Source organism: Phasianus colchicus, chromosome 1, assembly GCF_987193195.1.
Source record: "Phasianus colchicus chromosome 1, bPhaCol1.hap1.1, whole genome shotgun sequence".
Taxonomy (NCBI): domain Eukaryota; kingdom Metazoa; phylum Chordata; class Aves; order Galliformes; family Phasianidae; genus Phasianus; species Phasianus colchicus.
Window position 1 is genome coordinate 138,547,272 of NC_143436.1, and position 23,374 is coordinate 138,570,645.

A 23,374-nucleotide genomic window follows, 5' to 3' on the forward strand; every position below is an offset into this window, starting at 1 on the left:
TTTGCCTTGTCAAAGGGTTTTTAATTTTGTACAACAGGAAAAAATATGAGGGAATTCCGACCTTTCATCAGCTCTTCCAGTTGAGAAAGAGCTGAATGTGGTTGCAGAACTACTGAACCAGCACTTGATAAGCTTAAAAATAAATAACTGGAGTTAACATAGAGTGGCTTTGGTTGTGATCCTCTTTTGACTAGGAAGGAATTAATTCCAATACTAAGGTGCAGATTAAGTATCTGTCTGGAAATGGCATTTTCAGCATGCTGACATAGCATTTTACTATGCAGACTAGATTGGCACAAGGTACAGATAAAAAAAATCCAGTAAAATTCACCTTTCTGTTTGAAACTGAGGGAACTATTCAGTATAGTGAATTTCCCTCTGTTCTTTCTTCTGTCTTCATAAATATAACAGCCTTAGGTGCAGCATAAATATACACAGTCAATTTTATTGGAAAATAATTGACACACTTTTTTTATTGGTACAACACTTTCACCAAAGAGGGTTCTTAAATAAATACCACAAGCACACAAACACCTAGGCTCTTTCTACCCAAAGCAATTGACTCGTAGGGCTCCAGAATACTCATTCAGACAACACAAACTAAAACTCTTCTATATTGGTTTATGAAAGCAGAGCACGTATCCAGAGTGTTTTCTTCAATTCTCCTCTGGAAGAAAACCACTCTGCAGTATAGGGAGAAGGAAAAAACTCATGGTAAGTAGAAAGCAGTACTGCATTTGACCTCAGGCAGACTGGGTGGTGACCTGTCACCCCACTGGTGATGAGCCTGCCCTGATGTTTCCAGGTTTCTGCTCTGCTTAGTGAGATGTGCCTAAAAGCAGAGTGGCTGTAACACACTCTGTAGTGGCTTCTTTGGAAAGTCTAGTGCCTGCACAGCGCAGGGTTTCCAAAGGTTTCTTAAAAACAATGCCTGCTAACTACCTCAAATAAAATACTTGGTCCTATGGTGCATATGGTGGAGGCTTTTCTCCAGGCAAGAAGTAAGTCGGCGCATAGAGGGGCGGAGCATTGGGGGGAAGACCGTAGCTGGAGCTGGACTGAGATGGAGGCTGAGTTTCTTCTGATAAAGAAATGTCAGTAGATGATGTTCCTGGAAAATTGCTGGCAGGCTGTATGTAGACAAAGAAAAATATTCAATAAAGAATTATGACCCCGTTTTGCAGCTCTGAGTTGTTTGTCAGTTAAGTCAGGTAAGTATTATCAGGTAAGTATTATCCAGTATGGCCCATGGTTAATTTTCTCTTGCATTGCAGCACAGCACTCCGAACACCTGCTTAAGGGTAGCAAATACAGTTTATAGTGAAAGAAGACAGATTCCATCTGTAACCCAAGTCATTTTTAATAGACATTGTGCATACAGCTAAGCAACAGAACAGAACAGTAATTTCTGCAGGTTTCCTGGGTGAGGCATGGCACCCAACTGGCTGATCAAGTTATGTGTAGCTGCTAGTTTTCAGGCATCACTCTGACATTTAAGTTGTCTCAGAGTTGTAATACTTGCTTAAATGCAGGGTCTTACTGCTATGCCAAATGCAGACTTCTCTTATGAACAAATTTACAGTTAGGCATGTGTCTCCCTGTAGCTCTTTCAGCTGTCTCAGTTATAATGGGGCTTTGGCTGGAAAGAGGCATGACAAATGACCTTAGGAAACAGCCCATGCTGAGTAACAACCAGAGTTTGTTAAAACTTAAGGATGCATCCAAGAATTACAGTTTTGGATACAATCCTACTACTACTTTAAGCCAACTTTTGCCATTTATCTCAAGAGGGGCAGGATTTCACTCCTCCCCTCACATGCCAACACATGCCAGTCCATGCGCTTCGTCAGAAGAGTTGTGCTCAGCTCCCCTCAGGTTCAGGCCTAAAGTGCCTGGAATTTAGAAAAAAAAAAAAAAAAAAATAGTAATCATGGATCTGTTATTTCAAGGGAAATGAAAAAATCCAAGCAAGAAAACAGTGCTGTCTTGGGTAATTACCATGCCAAAAAAATGCTATACATCACCCAGATAATGATACCAGGGCTGATAACTTGGCTGGTGGCACCTCAGAGCCACCCAGGGCTACCAGTCCCCATGCCACAGTACCCATCTAGCTTCTTTGCAGGACTCGGGGCTGCTCCCATGGAGAGGAAAAGTGCTGCATTTGTACTACAGTGTGACTTCTAGTGAGAAAAAAGATTTTGAGGCAGGAAGGGTGTTTATGCACCACCATTATCCAGGAGGCAGTGGAGCTAATACCCAAAGACCTGCTGGCTAGATCAGCTCCAAACGTTGGGCTTAATGTGGTTTGGTTTCTGGTTTGTTTTTGTTTTTGTTTTGTAGTTGTTGCTTTTCTCACCCTCAAACTGCATCCACCGTTTCCACACATCTGCCTGGCAGTGCTTCTGTAATGAGTTCTTTGTTTGGCAGGCATGGCTGGCACAACCATACCACTGTCATCACCTCCAGCCCCCACACAGCTAATCATTTACCTGACCAGCTGGCAGCTCTCTGACTAAGACTGGTTGTGTGAGTTGTTCCAGTAAGAACTGAGTGATTTTGTTATCACATGCCACAGTAAAAGAAAGAACCGCTGATTACAGCTTTGTCAAAATGCATTCCTGTTGTCTCTTTTTATTCGCATTTTCTGGTTTCTGCTTGTGGACAGAGTGTGAGGTAAGTTAAGCATTTACTAACACACGAAGGTGTGATTTTTTATTATTTTTTTAAGAATGTTCACCTTTCCAGCAAGCAGTTACTCAGTGATACTGGATTCTGCCGAGCACTAGGAACATACCATAGAATCACAGAACTGCCAAGGCTGGAAAAGACTTCCAAGATCATCTAGTCCAACTGTCCATCTACCCCTTTCCCCACTAAACTAACCACACCTGATCAATTCTTAGGTGAATTCTAAGCTGAAGGAAAGTTTGTTTCTTTTATTGCCATGAGCCACCATGTGTGTGTCCCTAACTTAACTGGGGCAGGTGCAAGTCAGCATGAAAGGCAGGAATGGTGTGCAGCCAAAGGGAATGCAGAGAAAGAAAGGTGCATCTTGGGGCCTTCCTCACCAGGCCTCTGTGTGCTGCTCCAAAAGTACATGCAAGGCCTGTGTAGACCTTTGGCCATGAGACAGTCCTTTATGACTGTCTAGCAAACCTGAGGCCACCTTAGCTGTAATACCATTAGGTAACTGTATTGCTGTCATATAGGATACAGGGTTCAGCCTTGAATTTTGATGTCTCCATTCAGGTCTCAATGACGTCACCACCCAGGTGAACAGATCCACTCAGATGGAGTCTCCTATACTGCAGACATCTAGAGCTACATTCAGCTGCCTGCACATCAGTGTCTAACCCTTTTGGGGTGCCATGCAGCATGCCAGACATCCACACTGATATGGTATAGGGACGTTGAGACCTGGACCCTCGTAAAGCAGCAGCAAGTACCAGGTGGCTACCTGATCTCATTATCACACAGCACTAGATCTCAGCCAACAGCCCCTGCATTTAGCCACATTAATCACAGTAGTCCCAGACTCTTCAATTGCCTTAAGGACCAGCACCAGCTAAGGAGGGCTTCTGAAGGTCTGAATGTAGCAACAGGGCACTAAGAAGTATTGTAAAGGCCTCCAGCCCTATGGGGTCATCCCACAGCTCTCAATGGATGAGCATGTTGTATGAGCATTTGGCTGTTGCAAATCAAGTCTGTTTCTCACATTCACTTTTTTGTTACTTTGAGTAAGTTTATGATACCTCATAAATATTGCATTATACTGAAGCAGAAATTGTCTCCAAAGTACAACATAATTAGCTTATACATACACTAAGACTGCTTGCTTTTTTTTTTTTCTTTCTTTCTTCCAAGAAAAGGATTAAGTGCTATCCCTTTTGGATGCCCTGCACTTCTTGCTAACCTCTCCTGACTTGGAGACAGCTGGTGATGTCCACCTCTGAGTGTCAGGAAGGGAAGAGAAGATAAACAACACGCTTCTTAGAAGAAGTAGAAACTTGTGCGGGGGGGGGGGGGGGAGTGTTTAAGTGCTAGTTTTGGAATGCAATTAAGAATTTGGGATAAATATTTCTGTTTGTCAGTGGACAAAGGACTGAGCAGTTCCAATCGATCCTCAGGACTACTTACATGCATTTTTTCAGCTTCACTGCTTGCTTTTGTCTGTTTATCCCCTTCTCTCTCTACTCTTGGCTACATGCTAACTGAACTCTGCCGAACAGCACAGCTTTTCAGCTAAAAGCAAACAAAACAAGATTTCTGGGTGTACTCTTTTTTTCTCCGAACCAACAGTTTGCAAAAGTGCTTCCTCATTTTGTTAATAAATACAATGTGCCAAGGACTGTTCTTTGGTTGTGAAGCCAACTGGCACAGAACATATCACATCCCTACAGCTGAACTCTTAGTACCAAAACAGTGTGAATGTCTCTATGCACTCTTCCAACCAGGCATGGTCCATTGCCCTTGCTGAATCCTGAGCCCTTCGTAAGTGTTGAGATTGTTAAGTGATTTGGACCGAAGCCATACCAGGAGGGGGCTAGCAATTCACCGGTGTGGTTGGTCATTTGCCCTGAACAGATGTGGCCCAGGAGGTTGCAGGTAGCTGTTCTACAGCCCACTCATACTAAATATGCTATACTTTCTATTGAGAAGCATTACAAAATGGTCTATAGGTACACAGCCAAAGTATAACAAGTCACTGGATGAACACATCAGCCTTATTGCAGTGTACAAATCTAAAAATGCTTACAGTTTTTTCTAGTGTCTCAGTGCGTTCAGCTATTTACCAATTCACCTCTGTGTTCATCTCACTTTGCTCACTCTTTGCTGCATTGCCTGAGCACAGCCATGACCACGACCTTTTGTGCCAGGCCCAACACCTTGCCATGGCCAGGAGTCAGCTCTGCAAGGGAGGGACAAAAGGGAGATACAGAAACCAGCTTGAGCCTGCAGGGCATGTGTCAGCCCCCAGATCACAACCCAAACTCTGCTTAGGTACAGATGCCTAAATGTTGTGTAGTGGGAGAGAGATGTGTCCGAAAAGATAAATTTTAATAATTCTCACATTAAGCAGGGAGCCACTGTAGCGTGGACTACCTTCTACAACAGCCCTCTGAAGATGTGAGGCATCTGGCTCGTGGCACACACTGCCAAGACCCTCTGTGGAGGGAATTAGTTTTGCCTGTGCTCTAGAGAGGGTCCCTGGCAGTAGGAATGGTGCATTTTCCACTGAAGCTATTTGATAGTCAGCTGGAATAGGGGCAGGCTATGAAGGTTCAAACTCCTCTGGTAAAGAAGGGTCAGGAGGCCTCTTGTCACCAGGCTATGAGGGCAAAAAAAAAATCAAACAACGTCCTCAGTATCACTCACTGCATTTTCTAGGCCAGTTCTGGGCAGGACTTACCAGTGTTTAACAGCAGCTGAAGGACAACGTTCCTAACCCCTCATTTGTACTCTTTCACAACATTCCATGACATTTGAATTTTCTTTGGTGTCTAAAAACACTTCCTCTTTCTGGTCTGTTTTGCCACTGAAATCTGTACTGGTGCAACTAAAACTGTCTGATGAGAAATGGTTGCTAATATCCAGCCAAAACCATTCCTATATCACTTAGTTTTTCAGACCTTTATTTGCTTCCCTCTCTTGGTTTCTTTCCATCTGATGAGTCCTCATTTTTTGTTTCCCATACTAAAAATAATGTAGGCTAAGGCATATATAACTGATGCAGATGCCTCTGCTTCTGCTTAATCTAGCCTAGCATAAGAGCTGTTTTCACTTTTGTGACTGCTGCAATGCAGCTCTAACCCCACACTCAGCAGGCAGAGTCAACAGGCAGAGTCCACAGGATGACTAGAGAGAATGTGAGATCTAAGAACAGACATGAGACCTAGATCCAGGCTAAATGATCATAGAGGCAAGTCTGTGAGTTGGGATCCAGCCTCCTGGCCTTGCTCCAGACCCTTCACAAGCCAAGATTTACCACTGCAGAGATGGCACTGTGTAATGGCTCAGGTTAATGGCTCAGAAAATCAGGTTTTCTGATGGAGTAAGAAGGATGCCATTTTGTACTATACCTGAAGGGGCAATGGATAGGATGGATATGTAGAAATTGTTGCTGCAGAAGGACAAAATCCAGCATATGTCAGGATCTGCTGGGCAGGGTTGTACAGGATCTGAGGAGGTGGTGCAGGACTGAAAGCAATTTGGGACATAGGTACCTGTTGAGCATAGAAAACAACAATTTAATCAGCACTGTGCAGAGAGGTCCGGAGCAGTAACTGGTCCCAACACCACAAATGATATTACAGTTTAACAACTCCCGATTTTCCAGTGTGAACCAGTAAATTAAAATAATTTAAAATAATTGAAGAAATGGTAAACAGAATGAGAGGAGGCTGTATCTGGAATAAATTTTCTGGCCAGAATTGCATGGCTATTTTAATCTTCTTTCCTTGGAAAAAAGACAGCGGGTGCTTCCCTACAGCAGTTACAGAAGCATTGGCAGAACTCCAGACCAGAGACACCCTGAAAAGTGCAGCATACAGCTTTGACTGCTTCCTCTTATCCACTCCAGCACCCAGTCCTTCACACTTTGCTGCAGATTCTTTCCAATAGCTACTAGCTGATCCCTCTCTCAGCTTTCCTACACTGTTCTGCAAAAACCTCTCTTTCCACAGCACCTGTTTTTCTTTTACAGGTCCCACTCACTTGTGAAATGGAGTTCTCTTCTGGCTCTGCAGCACCACCCCATATATGCTTATCTCATTTCTGCTGCACAAAATCAAGAGAGATGATCATTTGCATCAGAACTCAACTGACTCCTTTATCATATCTCATCACTCTATTGGCATGCCCTTTAACTGCAGTCTGCGATAAGGTTTGCAGGAAGAAGTAGTAGCTCGCTGAATACCAACCAATTAAATTAGGGGAAAAAAAAAAAACCCAAAACCCAACAACAACAATAAGCAAAATAAAAAGCTGAATGTGACTGTGACTTGTGTTCCTAAAACCTTATGCTACATAACCATTTGCAAAGGATGACAGAGCTCTGATAAAGATCTTAATGGCCCTCTGCTTTGCAAATTGTGACAAACCCAGTGGTTTCTCTCCTCTCCTTTGTTTTTATTAGCAGATTCCTTTACATGAGAGCATGGAATTTTCTTTTATATGGTGATTACAAGACAAATACTGAAAGCAGCAGCCAGGAGTTTTTTTGGCATTTCCTTTCAGACTTATCTATGAGAGACATGAACAGCAGCATCCTTCAGAGATAGCATAGCGCTGTAACTGAGATAGGAAGGGTACATTCATTCTTTTTGCAGATGGAAAACATCATCTAGGTGACTGGTGTACTGCATGAAATCATCTGGCAGTCCAGGCTCTTTGGAGAAACTCAGCACCCCAGGAGCTGGCACAGAGAAAGGCTGTCCCCGAAAGCAGAAGACCTATTTTATAAGAGACAACAAGTCTCTCATCTTCGAGATACAAAACATCTCCTTTTTACAAACCCTGATGAGTGAATACAGTTGTTCCTTTTTCTTGGAACCCCTCTAAATCCTTTTATGTTCTCTCCAACTGTAGCACCAGCATTTTCCAGTTGCTAGGGGCAAAGATTACAACAGTCCTAGGGGACAGGTTTGCAGAGTCAACCACCCCAAATCCACTGATCCAGGCTGTTAGCTTGGAGCCAGTGATGACTTGCAGGTATTGAGGCTGGTTAGATGCTGATATCAAGTATTCTAGTAGTGGTGCTATGATAAATCAGTCATGTGACATACAATGTGTTTTGCTTCAACTGAGATGGAATTGCATTTCTTCACAGTGTCTGCTATGATGCTGTGTTTTGTTTGTAGAAGAAAAGCAATGCTGATAACACACAGACATGTCAAGATGTTGCTGAGCAGTTGTGGAAAGCCAAGGTCATTACAGTTTCTCAGTTCCTACTAGCAAAGGGCTGGGGGCAAGAGAGGAGCCAGGAGGGGACAGAATCAGGACAGCTGACTTAAACTGGCCAAAGTGATATTCCATACCATATGGTGTCATGTGGAAGGAGAGTTCTGAAGGCAATGGGAGCATCTCACTCACTTCCATTTGCTGGGGTTCTAGCTGGGCATCAGCTGGGGGGTGTTGAGCAATTGCTTGTACATCACTTGTATAATAAGCACATGTATAATTGTCATGGCTATTATCTTCTTTTCCCCCTCTTCTTTTTCTCTTAGTAAATAGCTTTTATCACAACCCAAGAGTTCTACTTCGTTTTTCTCTCCCATTCTCCCCTCCCCCAATCCCACTGAGAAGGGGGAGAGAAAGAATGACTCTGTGATGCTGAGCCACCTGCTGGTTAAACCACAATACAAGGGTAGGTGGAGACGTTTTAAGCTGAAACAATTCCTTTTAACATCAAAATGCACCTTCTCTTGCAAGACACGAGGTAAGGGAAGAATCACAGAATCATAGAACGGCCTGGGTTGAAAAGGACCACAGTGATCATCTACTTTCAACCTCCCTGCTATGTGCAGGGTCAAAGAAGAAGAGGAGAGGGGTGACAGGAATGATATTTCATCTGCTCAGACTTCAAGGAGAATAATTTTTTTTTTAAAAAAAGAGCAACATACTCCTCCAGGACCAGAGGTCATTCAGATGAATGCAACCCTAAACTCAAGGCAGGCAGATTCCTTGGCAAGGTGTGTCAGGAAAACATCTCCAAGTCATCAGATGAATACCAGGGCAGGGAAGGGAGATGTTTTAGTTAACTCTTTGTAATAGCAGGTAAAGTTTTTCATGCGCTTTTGTCAAACATAAGAAATGCATTTCTGTCAAACATAAGAAATGTTCAAGATATTTTATCATTTTGGATACTTCTATTTACATTATATCTTCATTTGCTTTTGTTTAAGATGACCTTAAGGTAACCTCCTAGCCTGAGTCTCATATCCATGCACAAGGTACACCTGAAAGGGAAGGTATTGACACAACTACTGTGGATACTCCAGCAAATCACAGGAAACAGCCCCAGAGTGGCACAGGGGCTACGGAGAGCTGATACCCCAGGGCTCAGAAGAGGATAGAGTGTTTCCTGGGTCAGCACAGCTCTGTGGCACACAGCAAAGCCACAGGGAGCATGCCAGGGTCTGCAGAGAATGTGTGACAGGAATGAAAACCATAAGAATATTTATTTTCTATCAAAAATGTGATGGGTGTAGAAGCAACTACTGTTTTGCAAACTGTCTGCTTGCAGCATGTTTCAGCTGCCAGCATTCCGCAAAGATAAACACGATGTTTTGTTGGAGTGGTTGGCCAGCCGTGTGTTTCCTGGAAGCCAACCTCAGAGCTGTGCCCTTAGGCACTGCATTAAGCTGCAAGTGACATGCTGAAAGAAAGACAATTGTCCTCCCACATGTTTTGAAGCCTTTTCTTATTTCAGACCCATGCTCCCTTCTCTCCCTCTTATGTTTGATGTTTTCTTGGCCCCCTACGTGTTACCCCTTTCATAATTAAAGCAAACGGCACATGAGCAAAGCTGATATGGTCTGTACCTCAAAAGAACGCTGAAAAAGCATGATCTGGAGCAAGGAATAGTTATTTCATTTTGGATTGATCCTTTAGTAACTCTTTCACAAACACAGCATGCATCCTGTGCTGGGCTGATCAACATAAATTCTCCTTAAGCTAATGAGCCGTTTTTTTGGCTCCTGCTGCAGAGGAGATATTAAACAGCTTATCAGATCAAGTTCCTACTTGGAGCCCCCTCCATTAGACCCCCTTCAGCTTGCTGTCCCTTAGGAGCAGCACAGTGATACCTCCTTGCAGCACTGAGATCTGCCTGGGCTGGAGCTCACTCCTGCTACAAAGCTTCAGCCCAAATCCCATTTAAGCCTGGGCTGATGCAAGGCAGATTTCATGGGTGCAGTCTGGCTCTCCATACCTTTCCACATCTCAGGGGAGAACTAATAGCCCTGGCTCATTTTCCTCAGCAAGAAGCACTGAAAAAGCTTCTCTCATGCAGCTGTAGCTGTTCACACCTAACTAGCTGCAGTTTGCTATTAACTCCTTGCAAAGGTCCCTTCACACAAAGGATGGACCCAAAGGATGGACACAAAGGATCAGTTGCACATCGATAACACGCAAAAGTTCATTATGATTGCTTGTCTTGAGTTAGAGAAAGGTGCAAACATTTGCGAACTTTTAGCAAAGGAAAATTTCAGATAATCCATATGGCCCTATTGCATGGTTTTAAGGTTCCTTGTAAGCTTCTGCTGCCAGCTGGTTGCAAGGCAGCAGACAGTAGGCAACTCTTTGGTGATGCAGTGGAACAGGCTGCCCAGGGAAGGTGTGGAGTCACTGTCTCTGAGGGTGTTCAAGAACTGTGTGGATGTGGCACCAAGGGACACCGCTTAGTGGGCATGGTGGTGATAAGCTGATTGATGGTTGGTCTTAAAGGTCTTTTTCAACCTTAATGATTCTATAATTCTGCCCCATCCTGTTCCTTTCTTCTCAATCTGCTCCTGCACTTGGGTATCACAGAAGGGAGGGACCTGTTCTACAGAGGTAGAAGCACAGATAGTAGGGCACAGGGATGAAAGGGCTGCCATCACAACTTCCAGAACAAGAAGATTCAGCTGCCATCAGTTTTGAGCTTTTAGTAGCTCATACTCCAGATAACACGCTGCAGAGCAACACAGTGAAATGTCTTCTCTGAGATTCCTCCTACCCTTTGCAACCACCCATTTTCCAGGGCTGCCTCACTATCTCCAGCAAGGAGCAGTAACTTGCTGCTGTTAGTGGAAGATATTTTTGTAAAGAGAGGATGCCTAGAGCATCTAACCATCTGTCACTTCTGGCAGGTGATGCTCCAGAAATGCAGGAAGGCCACAAAGGGGATACTACTCCCTGCTTCATCTCTCTCTTCTTTCCTTTTATCCTTCTTCTTACTTCTCTTCCATGTGAATAGTCACAAGAAATTTGCTGCTGTCACCAGCAGACATTTGCTGCTCTCACACAACACTTCTGCTCTTGAGCTTCAGCCCTATCCCCACACCTCCACCTGCTCAGTTCAGAAGCCCTTTGGGTGGGGGATCATCTATGCTTCTGAGTGCCCACCCCATTGGGAGTCACTTCACTGGTCCATCTCTCCTCACACACAGCCTCTTTTGAAAGCAGTGGCATGTATCATTGTGGCACAGGGAGCAGTTAGAGACAGTCAGTCTTCAGTGAAACAACAGAGGAGATTAATGTAACCTGAAAATAATTATTATGATTAAAAACTTCCTGGGCTCCATCAAAAGAGGGGTGGCCAGCAGGGACAGGGAGGTGATTGTTCCCCTCTACTCTGCTCTTGTGAGGCCCCATCTGGAGTACTGCGTCCAGGTCTGGAGCCCCCAGTACAAGAAAGACAGGGAGCTGTTGGAGAGGGTCCAGAGGAGGGCCACGAAGATGATCAGGGGGCTGGAGCACCTCCCCTATGAGGACAGGCTGAAAGAGCTGGGCTTGTTCAGCCTGGAGAAAAGAAGGCCGTGGGGTGACCTCATTGCAGACTTTCAGTACCTAAAGGGAGCCTACAAACAGGAGGGGAATCAACTCTTTGAAAGGGTGAGTGACAGCAGGACAAGGGGAAATGGTTTTAAGCTGAGGGAAGGGAGATTTAGGTTGGACGTCAGGGGGAAATTCTTTACGGAGAGAGGGGTGAGGTGCTGGAACAGGCTGCCCAGAGAGGTTGTGGATGCCCCGTCCCTGGAGGTGTTCAAGGCCAGATTGGATGGGGCCCTGGGCAGCCTGGTCTAGCATTAGGTGGAATGGTTGGTGGCCCTGTGTGTGGCAGGGGGGTTGGAGATTCATGATCCTTGAGGTCCCTTCCAACCCTGGCAATTCTGTGATTCTGTGATTCTGTGACAGGTCCTTCAGTGTTAATCCCTATTCTTGGAAAACAAGTACATAAATCATCACACTAAGGACTTTAGTTTTATGTTATCTACAAACTTGCAACCTTTAGCTCTGCTCTTGCTCACATGTTCAGTGCTGAATTAGAAGAAAAAAAAAGATGTCACAAATGAAGTGCCAGCATCTGTTCATGCAGACGCCTGTTTTTCCCTATCCACTCACATATTGACCAGACCTGACCTACTTAGCTGTGAGCAGCTGGCAACTGCTTAGCCTAAATATGTGGCTCCAGACTCCCAGACCGCACAGGAAACATGTTTAAAGTGCCTCTTTTGTGTACTTGATGCTTGGTTTTTAACTCACTTGATAAGGTCAACAAGCGCAGAAGTCATTACAGAAGGTAAAAAACTGTAAGCCTTACCATGTCTTTAAATGCTCCAAGAATGGCTGCTGTGATGATCCCCAGAAACAACCCGATGATGTTCAGGACTGTGGAAGACCACAGCAGCCTATACAGGTGAACCACATCCTGACAGCTGCTCACTCCAAGAAATTCGTAGTAGCTGGAGGACTGCTCTGAGCTGAAAGGGAATGCAGACAGCGTCACTGCTGTGTTTTGCACAAAACGAAGAGAACCAGAGGATCTGAATCCCTCTTGCTTACTTTCCTCTCTGGCAAAACACTTAATCCACACTCCCATCTATGGATGTTAACAATGCTCGGATGAACTGAAGAAAGCTCTGCTTGGCTAAAATAACCACTAGACATTTAGTTCTACAAATACCAGCTCTAGTTAAGCTGATCAGTGTTGGCACAAGCAAGGTATCCTAATTCTTTGCTGAGTGCCTCTGAACAGAAAGATAACCTTGTTATGGGTGCTGCCCTTGCTATTTAGCTACTAGCTAAAACATGCTCAGCATAGCTTTTTTTTCCAGTTCACCTGGAAATCTGCTGGCATCTCTGTCAAGTTGCTCAAGCATTAATTCAACCACAGGAAGGGAGACTTTGCCAGCTGACCACATTTGTTTATGGTGTCTGCAGTTCCAAACTAACAGATGCTACAAAGTACAGTATAAAGATGTGCCTTCAAACTATGGACTATACTACCCAGAAATTTGCTTGTTTGTATTTCTACACTGCAATGGTTATTGTAATCCAGGCATGTTGTGGAGTCAATCCTCATAGCCTTGCTAAAATTGAGAAATGTTCTACTGCAAAACCTGAAAAGAATTTCCTGCCATTCTTCTCAGTACGTGCCCTAGTGCTGGGCAAAAGCAACTCTTTCATGCATAAATCTTGTGAATTACCTCATATTGCCAGCCTCATTGTCATACACTGAAATTATACGTCTGGTAGCATGCTGGTCAAGGCTGACAGAGGACTGAGGCTACTCAGAGCTGGTTATATGTGAAAAAAAAAAAATACAAGATAGAACAGGAGACATGGGAAGGAAGAAAGATGTGAAATACACAGAGGAAAAGAAAGAAGAGGGACTCTGTGAACTGTAGCTGGTTACAGAGGCATGATAAGTGCATGATCCTGAGCTGTATGGAGAACGAATGTGGCAGAACTTGCATTCCAGGAAATTCTCTTTGGCTTCTTATATGTGGCAAGTCATGATGCTGCTTGCCATTGGAATCTACATTCTAGGTGTCCAGACAGTTGTGTCAGTTCATTCCACTTCTATTCCCCATTATAAACCCCTGGACTTGGCTGTGATGTAGTTTTCCTAACCACTGCTGTACTCCTGGTAAATGGCTGCATGGCAACTCTGTGATAGCCTTCTGCTGATCTTTGTAAGGATATCCTTACAAAGGATATTGTTTCCTCCCTTCTCCTCTCCTGGCTTCTCATACTTCAGTAATGATGAAGTCATATGAACAGCTTCAGGAAACATTTACAAGACCCTCTGTATCTATCCTATGGCAACTCAGTAAAATCCTATGCATACAGAAGCTATTGATAACAAAAAAACTCTGCATTTGCCTGCAGTGTGATTTCTATATATGGCCTCCTGTGTTTCTATTCATTTTGTTTTCCCCATTTTGGTAGGCGAAACAGTTAATTAAATCTAGTGAGAAAACTGCACTGCAAAATCACCATTAAATCTTGACAGAGCTATCCAACCAGAGTGGTTGGATTTGATCACACAGCAAAGAGCTTATTGATATACTTAAAAAAATGACTACACCAACAGATAACATCTTTCCTTTCCATTGACATCTGGATACCAGTGACCAAGGAACTGACTTACTCAGCATGCAAGCCCCCTGCATTGCTTCTCCAGACCCAATGGGAAATTTCCCCATTTCTGATGCGGAAGGACCAACAACCAGGGATTTCTCAGAGGCCACTGACTGCACACAGGTACTTACTTCTCACAGTTGTACAGGTCACAGCAATAGCACGTGTTACTCTTTATTTTCAGCTGGCACTTGGTGTTTAAGGTATAACAAGTCACCTGCCAAAAAAGAAGAGACCAACTTTTAATCTCAGTGTTTCAGTGCAACATACAAGTCACCATACTGACCCTGTCACTTACTGTTAAGCAGAAGGACGATGTGCCGGGGCTCAGCAACGTTTTCAGTCACTGTTACAGTGCTCCACACTACTTTGCTAAAACCCAGAGATCCCAGCGATCCCTACAGCAGTGACAATGTGTCCTGGGAACAGGACACTATGGTAAGCCACTGCATATACACTCCTTTCCATTCAGGAAATGGGCAAAAATGCCAGTTTCTAGTAAATGGGAGCTCTTGCCTGTCAGTAACATCCTCCCAAGGAAAGGAAATAATTAAGAACAACAACAGCAACGATCTCCAAACCCACAAACAAAACCACTCACAGAAGATCCAAGCACTCCAGCAAATAACTACCATTCACAGCAGACTCCTGAATATAAAGCCAAAAAGATTTATTTTGCAGGCTCATGAATATAAAGATGAGAATATTTATTTCTGTGAGTAGGAGCTGCACGGACTGGGCAGATGTTAGTGCAATAAAGGTAGACACATAAGCCATTCTCAATCCAGACAAGAAATCCTTTTAATGAATCCTTAAGTATGGTAAGTATGTATCTTCTATTTGGCTCTACAGACCAACTGAAATATTTTATATGCAAGGCTTTCTCTTTTTTTCCTGAGTTCTTTAGTTTGTGCTTGAAATCCTGGAGAACTGTTATGTTTTAAAAGCTAGCAGGACAGAAAATACATTTTTCTATATTTTTGACAGAAAAAAACTGCTGTAACAGCTGAGAAGTATTTTGTTTGCCATATAAAATGGATTACTGAATGGAAAATTCCTCATAATGATGGAGCAGAAATACCTTGCTTAGGTAGCTTTGGAGAAGCTTCTGTCATTTCCTCTCATTCCTGCTTAGCCGTGAATACGTTCCTTTATGAGACAGTCTTCACAAATATTACCCCATGCTTCTCAGCTCCTGAGGTTTGGATCTACACATCTTTCTTAGTGTGAAAACTGCCATTGTCAATGAGCCTGTAGTCCTCATGTGTTTGCTCCTGGCAGAAAGGAAGGTCTTACACGACTATCAGCACCAGAGAAAGTTCACCTTGCTGCTGATCTCAGACTTGCCAACTTGAGCTTAGCACAGTTTGTTTGAACAGTGAAGTTAGAAGGGTGATAAAACTAAAAGGAAGATAAAATGATACCTTGGGATTGCTTTGCTGCCCAGGACAAGGCTAAATGTATGGTTAGCCTCCAGTACAAAGCAGCTGTTTTAATCCAAAATGGAAGTTAGATTATGAAAGGATGGTTCCAATTTGAATTGCAACCACATGTCAATGACTATCTCAGAGTAATCAAGATCCACCTCAGAAGTAACTGAAATATCACATGGCTATTTCTCAAAGCATTTTGAAAACTGATCCTGGAGCAGACCCTACCAATGTATCTGCTACCCAGGCCATTTTGTTTGAAGGCTCTAATACTTTTGCACTGAGTAGAACACAAGACTTTGGCTTTGAGCCTCTGTCCACAGACAAAATGGCCTAGGACTCACATAGCTAAAATACTCCTGTTCCATCACACATGTGGTTGGGATCAGAGTATATTGTAAGATGGAGAGGGCTGCTAAAATGTGGCTTTTTTTTTTTTTTTTTTTCTGGTACATGGCTTTGGGGATCATTTCTGATAGAAAAAAAGTAGTAGCTTTTCCCTCTCCAGTTTGCCACTTCTGACTGTGGAAGGCTAGAAGGATGAAAGAAGGAAATTGGCAAGATCTTGGACACAAAATCATAGAATGATTTCACTACTTTGAGGCTTCAGAATGTATTAAATTTTTGGCCAAGGGAGTTATTGTAGTTGTCTATTTCTGTCACTGCATTTTTAAAACATGCATAGAGCAAGACAATCCTTTTTAGGAGATCAGTGGATAAACCAAAATAAACAAATTTCTGTGTGGTGTGAGCAAGGGTGGAAAACAGGCCATTTGTGGGTATCTTGCATGTTAAGACCTATTTTTCCATTTCAGTGACCAGACATCTAGCTTTTTCATATTCTGGCTGTTTTTGTCTCTCTATCCCCACAGCACAATTCAAGAGATATTCCCACCTCACAGAGATTACAAGAAAATCTAATCATTTTTGCTTTGAGCAAATAAAAGACATATATCCACCAGACTCCATGAGCTGGAGACCACTCAGAAACTAGAGATGGCAATCAAAAGCAAACTCACTCTCAGAAAACAATCTGTCTTCCTGGTTTGGTGTTCGCCTGGAATGTAGAGCATGTCTCCTGCTCACCAGCTGGCTAACTTCAGGAAAGCAAAAGCCAAGTTCAAATGCCACAGATCTGTAACTGAATTAGCACACACTGACTCCAGCTCGGTAGACAACCAGACAAGAATGTTATTACAAACTAACCACATTTTTAAAAAGATATGTCTGTGGGGGACTTTTTGCTAGAATAGAGTTCAGGGTGGCCCAAACTGAGACATTTCCAATATATGCAGAGCTAAGAAAGTCTGTCTAGGCAGAAGACTGAGGCTGGGGTCACCTGCAGGGAGTTGAGGTCAGCATGACCCGAGCTACACACTTATTAGAGGAATCAGAGGCATTCTGTGGGATGTGTCTGTGCCTGGATGTGCACTGACATGTTGGAAGTTTGTCAGGGTAGCTCTTGAAGCAAGGAGGTCAATGAAACATGTTTGTCACACATTTTCTGGATACAACAGCAGGGTGCCTTAACAGTAAGATAAAAGTAATATTAACTGCTTCAGTTAGTAATAGATTTTGCTAACCTATCTAGAATTATTAACAGTAGCATTCCCAGTACCCCTTTTCACAATCACAGGACAAATGAATATGTGGCTTCTCTTAAGTTTGTTTTCTATCCTGCTCTGCCTGATTTCCTTTTCACTCCCATCAATTACCATAACATTAAAATGAGTAATAGGAAAAGAAACTAAATCTGGATTTCTCCAGAGGCTAGCCCTTTGGCTATAGGCACTTTTAATATCATGTTAATGTCCTTGAGACAGTAAAAAGTGCATACAAACCACTGACATTCTTGGCCCGTGCTGGATAAATACAGCGAATATTTGAAGTTTTCTGGACAATGCAGGTCAACAAAAACCTCTTCAGAGAAAGTCAATGTGATAAAAACATTTCAGACATCTCTTATACAATATATGTGGACTGATAATCATTCCAATCCCAGAGTAGTGTGTTGAATACAAACACTGATGATGACTCAAAATCTTACTGATTGTAATGATTTGCAAACATCAGAGCCCAGGCAGATGGGGGACCACTTGTGGGAGGGAAAATCAGTTGGGTTACCATCAACCTACATGCACAGAGACAGTCTCAAATGACTGCTTTCCTCCTCCTCAGCCCCTTGAAACACAAGAGAAATGAACATATGAGGAAGTGACTTTGTTTACCTCTGTTTGGTAGGCATCATATAGGAATCCTACTCCACTTGAATAAAACTGGCATCTTCTGTTATACAAAGGTCTAGGTTCCTGTAAAGAGAAAAATATCCAGAAAAGTACTCAGTCTGGAGGAAGTTTGAAAGCACTGTGTCTCATATCCCCATGCCAGATGTTTACAGCCCCATTAAGCTGGAACCAAAGCAGACAGTTGGGTAAGCAGCTTACACACTCTAGTGTTGGCTTCTTTCTGGAAAAGATCTCCTCAGTGTTACATTTTCCTTCCTCAGTTTGTCACTAAGCTATATGAGTATTGTTTACTTTTCACCATCCCCGTCAACTACCTTGAGAGGACATCACCTGGGATTAAAATATTTCCTTCCCCAGTGTCAAACAACACTAATCTGTGAGAATGGTCCGGTCACTTCTTTTCCTGGTACAGTTTCTTACCCAGCACAAAGAATTAATTTACCATATGTCTTCAAGATACGTGACTTTCTTTTAAGGGATTTCAGCAATGTCCATAGTGATACAAGGTAGAATACCTTTAAATTTTAAACATTCCATTTATTTCATTCACTTCAAAACCGCCAATCAAAACAAAAAAATAACAACAACAAAGAATAATGAAGAAATGAAAGCATTCAGGGGAACAAATTTGTTTTTGTCTTCTTTTCTGTCTATGCTTATTGTAAAAGATGTATTTGCTGCTCTGTCTTGCCTGTGACAGTTCCCACAAGCTGATACAAAGGAGGTACACAATGAAATATCCTTGGCTAGATGAAAGATGCGTGTTTCTGAACTTGGCGAAAGGCCGCTTGAAGGCTAGAGGGTGCATGCCTCAGCCAGTTTCAGGACAAGAACATATTTGCCTAGGGAGCATTTGGCAGCTGAAGAGTTCTGTGTGATCTGGTATATATCTCAAACCAAAGTGTGAGAATGACTTACGCTATCATAAAATAATTTTTCAACTTTTTGACACGTATCTAGTCCCAAGTCATGATCTGGACCTTCAAAGAACTCAAATGCCATCACCACTGTCAGTCAGATCACTTCCAAGAGAGGAGAGGATTCTCACTATCTGCTGTTTCTTCTTTGAAGCAAAAGATCACTTTGTTTTTTAGCAGAAATTAGCATCTATTAACTTTCACTGCATCAGCCTGAGCTTTAAAGCTTTTTGACCCATGTAGGACTAACCTAAGAATTGCAGAAAGAACTATGCTCTTCATGATTACTTCTCAGTATTCTATATTGGTTAGATAATGAAGTGTGAACTGTATAAAACTGCTGACCCAAAATACATACCAGTAAAAATGCAGAGCTAGGCAGGAATGTGGAGAGGTCAATGAATAAAGCTCATCCAACAACATGTTGGCTTCTCTGATTACTCTAGCAAACTGAAGAAAATTTGGATATCATTTCCTAAGGGTTAGGGAAAGATTAACTTCTTGCATCCAAAAATATTTATATCACACAAGTGTAAGAAAAAATGCATTAATAACTATTATTTTCTCAAGAGGAAATGTAAATACCACACAAACAGCACGATGTGTCTTGAGCTAGGACAATATTCTTCCATAGGCCTGGAAAAGCATCAACCATTAGCCATGACTTCCAGGGACAGATCTGACTGGGAGAGCTAACAGAATTGCTGTTGCTCAACTAGCACAGCAAGCATAGGATCAGCCAAAGGCCACACTGTACTTTTCACAGAGTGTCATCCTCTAGCACTGATTCATCTATTCCTTGGGGATGAAATGGGGCTGATGTGGGACAAGAGTGAGCAGTTCAATAGCTTTTTCTAGCATGAAAAGCAAATCCATGAAAAAAGGTGTCCATCATATCCACAACAATAACAAGCTTCAGTTTTATCCTGGAAGATCCTGGAAGTGAGACATGATCAAAGACATGGGGAATCAGGTGGCATTCTCCTCAGCCCTGCTGATGAGCAAAAATTACTTGAGGGCTGGATGGATCTAGAGGGTCAACAACTGGTACATTTGGTATACTGGCAAAAGGAATTTCACTTTGATGGCCAATATCTAAGTGGAGGCTACAAGAAAATAGGGGGTAGACACTTTCATGGGATAGGACAAGGGGAAATGGTTTCAAACTAAAAGAAGGGAAATTTAGATTGGATGTAAGAAAAAATGTTTTTATTACAGTAAGAGTGGTGAGGCACTGGCACAGGTTGCCCAGAGATGCACTGTATTTCTTGTCCTTGGAGACATTAAAAGTCTGGAGCTCTGAGCAACTTCATCTAGCTGTAGGTGTAGGGGAGTTGGACTAGATGACCTTTAAAAGTCCCTTCCAACTCAAACGTTCTGTGACAGCTCTGTATCTTGACAAAAACGGTGAGAAAGCTGTCTAATCAGCATCCATCAAATGTCGGAAGACCATCTCCCTAGCCCCAATCTCTTGGCTCACATAGATTGACTACTCTTTACACCTCCTTCCTCTTATTTAATTTTTTTTTTTTTTAAGTCCTTTTATTAATGTGGTCTTTGATGGAGAAAGCAGTTCTTATCCACGGGTGCTTGTGAAGTGCTAGAAGCAGCACTGTCCCCAAAAGAGAAATGATTGATTAAGCCACACCAGCTATTATTGCTTCATATTGCCATGCAGCAAAAAGATCAGAGCTGTGTCATGGAAGGAACCACTGTGAATACAGTTGATATATCTACATGCACAGTCATAGCAAGTGTGTACATTTTCATTCACCTAATTTTGAAAAGCAGGCCCTGTGCTCTGCTATAGCAGCTTTCTATGTCCAGCCTTTTCTTCTAAATGCATCTGCATATGCAGTCAATCTGGTCACTCCAAATCAAAACAAATGAGTGATGATAGGGTGTGTAAAAATAACAAAGGTTAGATAATGTTTTTTTTCCACAGGCATTCACAGAACTCAATACCTAAAGTATGCAGTTTTTAAATATGGGCAAATTCGGGGTGCTGAACTGTTGAACTGTTAGAAGATTCAATTTGATTTCCAACTCACAGAAGTGCTCCAAAGGCATTTACATGAATAAGACACCACGTTCCCCAAGTGTTTAAAAATTATCCAACAGGATGTCACACTCCATTAGCACCTGTTGGATTTTATTGGCCTCTTTTAAAACAAAGGAGACATATTTCAAAGCTATGACATTATTCTTGATGAACTGCTCAAAAATACTTTGTCTTTTAATACTTTTCACTGTAGACTGTGTATGAAAATGGGATAGCCACCAGTCCTTGTTTCTACTGCTTATACAACACCAGTAATGACAGAGCTATTTTTCTATTTTATTTATGTGTTTCAGTGCATATATATATACACACACACATGCTATTAACAGTGGCTTTGAAGTATATAGCAAAAATATCCTATTATATCCCTACTTATTTTTGTATTTAAATAAATGCTGTATTAAATAACATTTTCTAAACCTAAACTGACAGCAATCTGACTACATCTGCATGTTATACATAGACACACTCATCCATAAAGTAAAAATGGTATCCGTATATAACAAAAACATCTGAATATGCAGACACAAAACAGAGAAGATGACTACCACTTTTATAGACAGTAAACAAATTCAAGCACACAGCTATGTTTCTGTACAGACTTCTCCCTCTTTTGGCCAGCCTGCTTGTGTTTGTCCACTACATAACATCAGTGGAGCTACAATTAGCAGATCTTAAAATTTTTAGTTGTGTCAAAAGAAATATGGATAGCCAGTAATTCTCTTAATTGCAGGCAAATCAGAGTTCCTCAGAATAGAACCCTATGGATGAAAATAGCTCTCCCTGATCTTTTTACATGGTTTTTATTTCCATATTTTGCATGCGTGTGTACTAGAACCTGTGAATGATGAACAGACAGGTAAGAGGAAAGGCTTTATGCCAAGTAAGATAAGATTCAGCCCAAATATAGAGGGTTTTGGTTTTGTTGGCTGCATATACCAATTTAAAAAAAAGCAACACATTTCCTTGATAGTGAGAGCACTGCAAGACATCACTTGTGTAAGGAAAATAAGGAGAGTACTCTTTGAATAGTATCTTTGATGAATTTGACCTTATGTCTTTGGAGGATGGTTTTGTGTGGCTTTTAACTGAGGTATGGAAAGTCCATTTTTCTACTCCTGTTTTTGTTTCCTTGGAGAGCACGCATTTTGGATAACATAGGGAAAATTCCACCTCCTTTACGTATAGGTCTGCTTTCTGAAAATGGAGACGTAGCGTAAATGGTATTGACTGAAATTTATGCCACACTTTACAGACATAAAACATAATTTTCTTAATAATTTACTGAAATAATTATATAGTGAGGGCTATTTTTTTCCAATTGCAGTATTTATTTAGTGTTAGCTTCCCTGGCTACATCAATAGAAGTGTACATTAAAGAATGCCAGGAATCATTCCCAGGCCTGAAACTTGATTATCCAGCCCATTAGGTTGTTAGAATTGTGCCTGTGATAGCTTTGGCTTGGGCAAGATGTCACTCTTCCAAAATAACTTTGGTGCCTGGTTTGAAATAGCATGGGCCAACAACCATTCCCAATAAGCAATTTGGACACTGCCACTCTGTTTGTCACTCTAAGAGACGTAACAGTAATGACTTGAGCTTTTCCACACCGGTTGCCCTGGGGACCAGAAAACGGGTCCAGGCACAACTGAAAGATTAATATAAATAAAACTGATCAGTCTAAAATCAGACTAATGTTTTTAGTGGCTCATTAACTTGAAGTGTTTTATTTTCTACTTGTTTTTCTCTATTACATTTTTGTAGGTCTTTTTTATCTACAGCATAGATGGCAGCGAATATCCGATGAGCTGCCAAGATTTTTCAAGTTTAATCCTAAGAGCAAACTGAAGCACAATTCTTTAGCGCCAGCTCAGCCTTGTGCCAGCAGCTCAATGTTCCAGAGATTATCACTCCTTTCAAGATCAGGCTCTCTGTGAACCTTATGAAAGCAGGCATGCAGGTATGAACAAAGAGATATTCTTGGCAACCTGCTTATATGCTTTTCTAGAGAAACAGATGAAAGAGTGACATGGTTTAGTGGGCATGGTGGCAATGGATTGGTGGTTGGACCAGATGGTTTTCGTGGCCTTTTCCAACCTTACTGTTTCTATGAAGCATGGGTATTCTGCCTCTTACTGACTGTAGCTGAAGGCATGAGGCAGCACATGGGAGCATACAGACCGAAGAGCCTTCAAAGAATCGCATTAAACAAGGTGCCAACATAATAGCAATCTGGGAAAGCAAACAGAGTGGATTGCGGTCTTGGGATATGAACTGTAGTAGATTAGCTCCCACCCTATACAAGTAATGAGAGGTAATGTTACAGATCTTTTGTCATTTCTATATCTCTCTGGTTAAGAACTGTTTCTCAGACCTTCAATGCATTCCCAAAAGAATTTCTGCATATTTGTTAAATGTTATGAACACCTTCCATATAGGCTGTGACATGGAGGACATTAAGGAATATTTAAGTATAAGGTATGCATTAGCATCCTCAACACCACAGCAAGAAAGTGCTGTACACAAGAAAAAAAACACTACTTTGCGCCCCTGAGACTTGCAACTCCCACATGAAGCACACAATTATA

At 42.1% G+C, this 23,374-nt stretch overlaps 1 protein-coding gene across 3 annotated transcripts in view; it reads right to left on the reverse strand.

Moving 5' to 3' along the window:
• Positions 1-410: 410 nt before the first annotated feature.
• TMEM255B (transmembrane protein 255B) overlaps positions 411-23,374 on the reverse strand; it is a 67,634-nt gene continuing 44,670 nt past the window's right edge. For 2 of the 3 annotated variants that reach the window (XM_090128412.1, XM_090128420.1), the window contains exons 5-9: positions 17,789-17,869; positions 14,262-14,347; positions 12,308-12,467; positions 6,084-6,227; positions 411-1,130 (exon numbers count right to left, since the gene is read on the reverse strand). In XM_090128412.1, coding sequence (XP_089984538.1) covers positions 963-1,130; positions 6,084-6,227; positions 12,308-12,467; positions 14,262-14,347; positions 17,789-17,869 — 639 coding nt within the window. In that variant the 3' untranslated portion in view covers positions 411-962. The other variant, XM_090128426.1, reaches the window with a different exon arrangement.